General features: G+C 30.2%; 1 protein-coding gene across 3 annotated transcripts in view; it reads left to right on the top strand.

The window, feature by feature from the left end:
* LOC116431301 (organic cation transporter protein-like) overlaps window positions 1–8,143 on the top strand; it is a 30,412-nt gene extending 22,269 nt beyond the window's left edge. For 2 of the 3 annotated variants that reach the window (XM_076370778.1, XM_076370779.1), the window contains exons 4-8: window positions 182–480; window positions 628–740; window positions 2,405–2,619; window positions 4,052–4,400; window positions 4,711–8,143. In XM_076370778.1, the coding sequence (XP_076226893.1) occupies window positions 182–480; window positions 628–740; window positions 2,405–2,619; window positions 4,052–4,400; window positions 4,711–4,888 (1,154 nt within the window). In that variant the 3' untranslated portion in view covers window positions 4,889–8,143. The remainder of the gene's footprint in view (window positions 1–181; window positions 481–627; window positions 741–2,404; window positions 2,620–4,051; window positions 4,401–4,710) is intronic. The other variant, XM_031986497.2, reaches the window with a different exon arrangement.
* Window positions 8,144–8,878: the final 735 nt, after the last annotated feature.

The raw sequence follows: 8,878 nt of genomic DNA on the forward strand, positions 1-8,878 counted from the left end.
TTCATAATAAATCAAGAGACAAACATATTTTATCATGATATTGTCTTTATAAGTTAAGCTATAATTCAAAGTATGAAATAAATCATTGAAAAATATGGATATCTCCAAAAATGAATTCTTTAATTCTACATTCATTATATAATAAAATGTAATGTTTATAAAATTGTTATTTGTTTGATAGTGCTGGAATACGTGGGACCAAAATGGAGGACATTCGTGGCAAACATGTCGATAGCCATGTTCTTCACGTTTGCGGCGTGCGTTTTACCCTGGATCGCATATTTCTTAGCCGATTGGCGAATGACCTGTATCGCGACATCAGTTCCTCTCGTCTTAGCAATAGTGACGCCATGGTTGATACCAGAGAGTGCTCGATGGCTTGTGAGTCAAGGTCAAGTGGACAGGGCTATCAAGATCCTGGGAAAATTTGAGCGAATGAACGGCACAAAAGTGCCTGATGACGTGTATAAACGATTTCGAGTAAGTAAAAAATTGTTTTATACGTTTAGTTATATTTTACATCAATTTTTATGTATATTCATACTTTATATCATATTTTATATAAATTTATATTTATATTTTATGTAAATTTTAGATTATAATTAATACTAGTTTCTTGTGTAACAGGAAACTTGTGCCAGAATATGCAAAGAGGAAGAAGCAGAAAGAACGTACTCAGTGCTGGATTTATTTAGATCTCCACGGTTACGAAACATCACGATCTTATTTATCATTATATGGTATTTATGAAGAAATTTTAACATTATTTGCTGGGTGTTAGTTCCTGGTAATACTCTAAAGAAGTAGAATTGCACATAATATTTGCTGGTATTTTTTCTTATTTTTCTTACAGTAGTTTCATATCAATATCGATGGAAAATGTTACATATTAAAGATATATTCAATAATATTTGATTGTAACATGAAAAGTTTGTTTATCCATATTATTAAAAATTAATGGATAAATCAATTATTCGGTTAATAATATTCGATTACAGTATTACTATTGACATACCATTGTATCTCATCGATTGATTATACTATGGAACAAATTTTAACCTATTTTGCTTTTTACAATAACCGCTAGGTGATTCTTATAGAGTTCCTTACCCTAAATACAAATCCGAAAACCAAATTGCTGGGTCACGTCCAGTTTTCGAAAAACTGGGTTTTTGTAAAACCGGTCGAATTTTTCAAAAAACCAAGTGTTACGTGAAAACTAAAAATGATAGGTAGTTAAAACTTATCGTAGAAAATAGAGGAGTCCTGCCCGAACACGTAACTATAAAAATTTTGAATTTTTCGTATCATTAAATGTTTGTAAATGATGATCAAAGTTTAAAAAAGGGTAGATGCGCGTACTTTTTATGCACTTCTGTTACATTTCTACGAAAAGTGGGTTGGCTAGCACGAATTTTTTATGCACCATTGGATTCTGTAGACATTTCTGAAGAGAAACCCCCCGCAGGAAGCGTGAGATCGGTTTTTCTTTGGGACAGGGTAAGAAAATGTCCGCGAAGAGCGCATGCACGGAACTTTCGCGCCACACGACCATCGCTCGCCGGCCAGAGCTATGCAGGGCCGTGACTACGCGCTGTATAGACCTGGACTCCGGTTACTTCTTATATTTACATATAATGTTTAATTGTTTTGTAAATTTTGATAATAGTTATGAGAAAAATTTTCACGATCGTTCTGTTTTAAATAATTTGATGTTTAATATAATAATTTAATATAATATAATATAAAGGAAAAACATAATTGTAATCGGTTTTTTACATGGTACATCTAATGATATTTTGAATTTAAATAGAGTATTAAATTTGACGTAAAAAGCTGTGACTCAAAGTAGGATCTACAATGGATGTTTATTGAAGTATTTTTAAGTTAACCTTAAAACTACTGTGTATACCCGAATATTCGTTACAGTGGACAAAAATGGGCAATGTTTATTGTATGAAAAAATAAATTAATCAAACAAAAACACGTTCGCGATCATAGTCAAAGAATGTGATCATATCTTTTTTCACATTTAAAACATAGTAAATAAATCAAATAAAGCATTTTACATAAATGTCATATGTGTGTCATATGTTGATATGACCACAATGACAATAGGGTATACTATACGCCAAATATATCTTAATATCATCATAGCAACTGTAATCAACAGCGTCATGTAATTGTATATGTGACGCTGGGTTTTCTAAACGAATCGCTGTGTCACAAATATGTGACCCATGGTTGCGAACGTGTCAAAAAATAATCAGCGAATAATTGTTTATCCACATCATTTTTTTGAAAAGAGCTCTTGACGTGAATAATTGATGAGATAAAGAATGCACTTTTCTTATCTTACATGAAACAATATACAGCTTTAAATGAAACAAACAATGTTTTCCAGGATGGCGATCTCTTTGGTATTCGATGGTCACGTACGAAACGTTGATAACTTAGGTTTGAACGTCTTCGTGACATTTACAATTGCGGCAGCAACAGAACTACCTGCTGACACGTTCCTTACAGTCGTGCTTGATAGATGGGGAAGAAGATGGCTGGCATGTGGCTCGTTGGTCATTTCCGGAATCTTCAGCATCTGGGCTTGCGCTGTTTCCAATAGTTCGTGTCTAATGCAGCTCATTATTTGATAATTTCAATTATTAGGTCTACCGGAAAGATCTGTTCAATAATGTCATTTCAAGTTTCCGAAGATCAGTCAGTCTACAGAAATGAAATGCACAAATTACTATCTATTTCGCTAGAAAGAGGTCATTATTAACCTCTTGACCTACAATAACGTATCTGATTCGTGTCCAAAATTTTAAACTGAATTTGAGAAATTTGAGTGTTATTCATTTTCTTTAAATGTAAATTAAATATTATTTTTCTATTATCAATTGTTATCTTTGGACTAAATACAGAAATAGAACAATCATAAAAATTCTTTCTTTCTCTAATAAATTATTCATAATTAAGGAATAAATCACAGGATAAGGGGTTAATGATGGGAATTATATTGTTTAGTAAATATCAATAAATTTTCTGGAAATGTATTATTTTCTTTTAGTTAACAAACGGACAAAGCTTTTCGGTAGACCTAATATTTTATTAGATGTACTACTAAATAATCACATTTTTTAAATTAATTTATAAATGGGAATGTTAGAACGACGTTTTGATTTTTTGCAAAATATTTATCATATTTTAAAGAAAGCCCTGAGACTTTTTTGGTACATCTACCAACAAAAAAGTATGAATTATCAGATTGTTCTGTAAATGCCATTTGCATAGAATCACAATTTAAAAGATTCATTTGAAAATTCAGAAATTAAGTAGGTCCTCTAAGGAAATCAAAGTGATCTAGACATTATTTATTGAAAAGATTTTATGTTGTTACAAAACCGATTGAAAACTACTTAACTTATTCAAAATGCTTTTCATGGGACAGTTATTTACTACATGTCATACCCTATATGTAGGCTCAGTAAATTTTGTTCGTTACTAAAATTAATTACAAATTTATATATTAAACAGTAGTAGCTCATATTAAATATCATCAAAAAATATTGATAATTACAAAAGTTATAGCAAAATTCATAGTTCACCACATTTTTCTGTAATGTTACAAAATATTGTCGGCCGTCAATGAAAATTCTCTTACCTCACTATCAGCCGATTAAGTGTTACAACGATATGTTTCAGAACAGTTGATCAAATCACTGTTCCAAGTTTTTGGTTGCTTTTAAGATCGTAATTCTATTTCTATACAGTCAAACGATTAAGGTTACGTTACTGTATTAAGGTTACAATTTGACAAATATTGAATTTCATAAACATTACTTGCTAAAATTTTACGTTGATTTTGATTGATGCAGTTATACGTATCCTAATATTTTACTCTTTAAGTTCTAATTTTCAAAAAACTATACTATACGAACAAACAGCTACTTTTCTATGAGCAATAGAATAAAGTGTACAATAAATGTCCGTAAATCTAGTATTAATAATAATCAATTGTTGAGAGATTTTATATTGTTGTTTTTTTTTTTAGATATATATTCAGCTACGTTAGCTATTCTGGGCCGATTTTGGATAAATATATCTTATAATATTGGACTTCAGTATGCGGCGGAAGTGTTACCCACTGTTGTTAGAGCACAGGGTGTAGCCTTGATACATATAATGGGATACGTCGCGAGCATTTTGGCTCCCTTCGTCGTATACCTCGATGTGGTTTCATCGATTTTGCCTCTTCTACTATTAGGCATTATTGGAATCGCTGGAGGTCTTTTGACTCTGTTCCTACCGGAAACTCTGGACAAGGATCTTCCGCAAACGTTACAAGATGGCGAGAACTTCGGTAAAAATCAGAAGATGTGGGACTTCCCCTGTTTCTCGAGGTAATTATGAAAATCACCATTTATCTTTTCTATTTCTACAAATGGCCTAATTTAAAGGTCTATCTATTCTTCTTGTGGGAAGTATGAAAATTAAATGGAATACACTTCACCATAGTGATATTTCAAGTTTTGCGTAATTTTTTTAAATATCAAATATTTATCAAATATTTACAACTAATACGATGAATAGATTATATTAGCATTCAGCACAATAAAATCTATATCTAATTTATAATTATCAATAATATATAAAAACCAACATGGAAACAATAACACCACATCAATTACATAGAAATTGTATTTCTTCCAGGAAATCGGAAGCGGAGGAAACGCCACCGACCTTTAAAACCTTTTCTCGAGGTAGCGTGAGGAACTCGATGAGGGCTTCCCTTCGTGGCGAAACCTTGAGGAGCAGCATGATACGAAGATCGAGCGTTAGGTCGAGGGCGGAGAGCGCCAACCCAGGCACGGAAGTGGAAAGATTATAGCGAGACGTCCGCAGTGACGTCTCCGTCACTATGATCCCGATCAAGAGATCGGTTACCTTCGAAAGTCGTTTGGGACCATCGTCGTCAGAATTATCAACGCGTGAACAACTTGTGTGATCGTAGCTGACAACGTATAGATAAAATTGTGACTAGCCAGCAGATCTTTATGCAAAATCGAAAGGACACTGGGCATTTTTACACAAGGTGTCCCAGGTTTAAAATGACAAACTTTCTCATTATATTTTATGGGTCTGAATAAGAGACAAAAGTTGTGGGTTGTTCGTTGTTTCAAAAGTGATAAAAGTTTAACTTTTATAGAATTATAAGATATTAATGATTTATTCACTGAAATGAAGCGAAATATAAGTAAATTTTGCATAATAAATTCCGTTTTGATATTAAATATTAGAGTGTCGTTAACAGTCTAATCTTAGCACCATGACATTTAGAGTGTTAACGGATATTAAATATTAGTTGCAGTTATGAATTTAATAGTAAAATTAGTATCAATTGTAATAGTTTCCTTGGAATTCAGTATTTTTGTTTGTAACTTTGACTAAACCTATAAACAATCCATGTTTATGCAACATTTTTTTCTTATTCAGGTGTATAGAATATTAACAAAGTTTGGTGTCTTAAACTTGAGATATCCTTTAATATGATTTCAAACATGGGCAACAAGTGAAATTTTGTATTGTTGTTAGTAGTCTTCAATATATGATAATACCGTATAGAACCTTATAAAATATGGGGTAAGTCCCTTGTTAATGTCTTTAGTCGTTATAACGATTAACAAGAATAAATTGTGTAGTAAAAGAGGAGCCAGGTATTATTTATATTTAAATATTATTAATTTATTTAAGAAACATATTTTTTATAGAAATAACAATTTGAATCTTATATACCGTATAAATAATCACGCTACAAAGAAGAAACGCAGAAATTAATTAAAAATAAACAAAATACATTTCTACAAATTCCCGATATTCAATTATGCTTAGAATACAGATTTCAATTTAATGATTATAATTTTATTTGTGTTCGCTCATGGTCGAAAATGCCCATTCTCCTTTCATGAAATAATTCCAAAAAAAGGGTTAAAAACAAATTGATCTTTTTTCTTAAGAATTTTAATAAACTGGAAATAAATTAACAGGGTTTTATATTCTTATGAACATTTTTTTACTTTATTTTCTGTGCACTCATATTTGATATAAATCCATGAGATCCGCTGTCTATTTATGACACATCTAATTTGATTCTGTGCTACGATTCAATAGAAGCATTGAAAATATTAATTCTTTTGATTCTTTACTCCACTCTTTATGGCTAGCGTAGACAGAAGATGAATTGTAGGTGATAATTTTCTTGTACAAAGCCATATATATGATAGTCAAAACTTTCCAGTGTTTATTTAATATTAAATTATTAAATATGATATTTACTTATATTGAATTAGGTAGCCCATACACATGGACTTCATATTATATCTAAATATTTAATATACATATTAAAAGCGCGAAAATGTCGGAAGCTAGACAGTATTGATTATATTGTAATTATTAACCCCAGCAAATATTATGGCATTTCGATATTCTTATTATACTTATGACTTAATAAATCATTATCTCGAAATGCGTAATATTTTCTGGGGCACCATAATATTATATTGCCTTAAAAATCACGATTCTCAATAATAATACATTAACTACAGATTCAATTTATAAAAAATACTTTTTACGTAAACTTTCATGTAAGCTAATTTTCATATTCTTCAAATGTTAAGTATAAGAAAAATTTCTGAGCACTTACATTTTTTTTACAAAACGATACAGATTTGGAGGAAATTTATGCCTATTTCATGAAATAGAAAATTTTTCCTAAGATATGCTCTCATGTTCTGTTACATGTAGTGTCTCTTTAATATTGATCTTATATTGATCAGGTAATTAAATCTTTGCATGTACAACAAATCATAAGGAAAAATACAGGTTTTGCCTCACAGGCTTTTATTTATTCCTTTAATTCAGGCTCACAAGCACAGGAAATTTTGAGAATTTATTATATACAGAAAATGACGCAGTGCTTGTACATATATAAATAAGAGTATATGGTTTATACAGAGAAATAATTTGCGTAATAATGAGGTGCAGCTAGCCGCTATTTTAAAATCTAAGGTAATTAAGGAAATCTATTGTAAATTTGTGAACCGTTTCGATCGAACATAACCGTCGTGTTCAACTAACAAGGAAAGGTAACGAACTTGGAAATTCAAAAAATCATGAAAAATTATGAATTTTCACATCAATCATCTTCAAAATCGAAATTTTGAGAAATTGTATTTTGCAATTTTATACACGTAAAAGAGCAATGTATTTTTTCTTTAAACTTTCTTAGTTATCTCATTGTTTTCAAAATAATCCAAGAAAGAAACATTTGTCATTCTTTCAAGGAGTGGTGTCACTCCTTTAAAATCAGCACGAAAAAAATTGCAATGTATTAGGTTTGACTTACTCTATTTACACAAGAAATTTCATAATTTTTTGAATTTTTGAGTTCGATACCTTTCTTTTTAAGTTGACATAGTTCCACAGATTCTGTATGCATGTATACATGTAAAAATGTATTATATTGGTTAACATTAGTAGCCCTTCGGATTTTATTAGACATAAGTATCACGCGAAATAGAATTTTTCATGTTATTGTAAGTAATTCGCGACTACTTTTGTAATAAAAGCCACGAAAACCATTAAAGCAGTTCGAAATTTTTCAATCATTTGTCCTTTGCTAGAGACGCATACAAATGAGGATCATCTTTAGGTCGGATGACGCGCTTTTTTGACGTACTGATATCTTCTTATCATATATAATTCCTATTCATGAAACATTAACGGAACGTCTCGATTGAATATACATACTTACTTACGACCACATCGCACCACTTTTAAATTTTACGTCGACATATCAGGCATACATGCACGCGAAACAAATTACTTATAATGTATTGACTGCCGCGATGGTGATTGACCTTGTTAAATTTTTTGAGAATAATTGTGATGATGTAAACGCTATCTAAAACAAATTCTTTAACAACGTTAATAATCAATTTACCAGTTTGAATTAAAGTGTGCACTATTGGATAATTAATAATAGTTATTTAACTAATAATTTTAATTTAACTAATAATTTTAATTTTTGTCATTTAAATTATACTATTAAGTCTTTTCATAATATAGAAAATTAAGTAGATATTTAGATGACTGTTTCTTATAAAATTAAATTATTTAATAATGTTTCTTATTTCTATTCAGGTTGTAATGTTTGCTAAGTTCTTAATTTGCACATTCGAGTAACAATTTAAATAATTAAACGACTGCTTGATTATAAAATAAAGTTGAAGAAGTTACATAAAATAATTATGTATAGACATTATAATATTAAATAACAATCAATTATGTATTATTTCAAATCAACAAGTTTCAAAGGGTCAAGCTACGTTGTTTATCCCATATATTTTTCAATTTTTCGTAGATCCTTTTGTAACATTGTTTGAGTTTTCTTGTAATCCTGAACGAAATCATGAAGGTTCAGGATTCGAAGTCCAGTTTATTTAAAGGCAGTGACGACTCGTGAATTTTTACATTTAGTGTGCTATATATTACTCACATGCTCAAGTAAGTAATCACAAACTTTAAATTATTAAATCGGTTCAACGTACTTTTGTTGGTTGTCAACATATTAATAACTTTGACGTTGAAATCTTTGTTGCTCGAAACTAAAAATAAAGGTTAATATATCAGCAATTTCAAAAATATTTCAGGTATAACAACTTAACCTTCTGTGTTCAGTACATTCCTTTGTTGAAACTGCCAATTAATTGAAACGAATTTACAGGCTGGTGGCGAAAATTGAAAATAAAATTTAACAAATATAAATGTCTCTTAATTCTTTCAACTCTAAATTAAATATTATCTTTCTACTATCGATTAT

This window comes from Nomia melanderi, chromosome 9, assembly GCF_051020985.1.
Source record: "Nomia melanderi isolate GNS246 chromosome 9, iyNomMela1, whole genome shotgun sequence".
NCBI lineage: Eukaryota > Metazoa > Arthropoda > Insecta > Hymenoptera > Halictidae > Nomia > Nomia melanderi.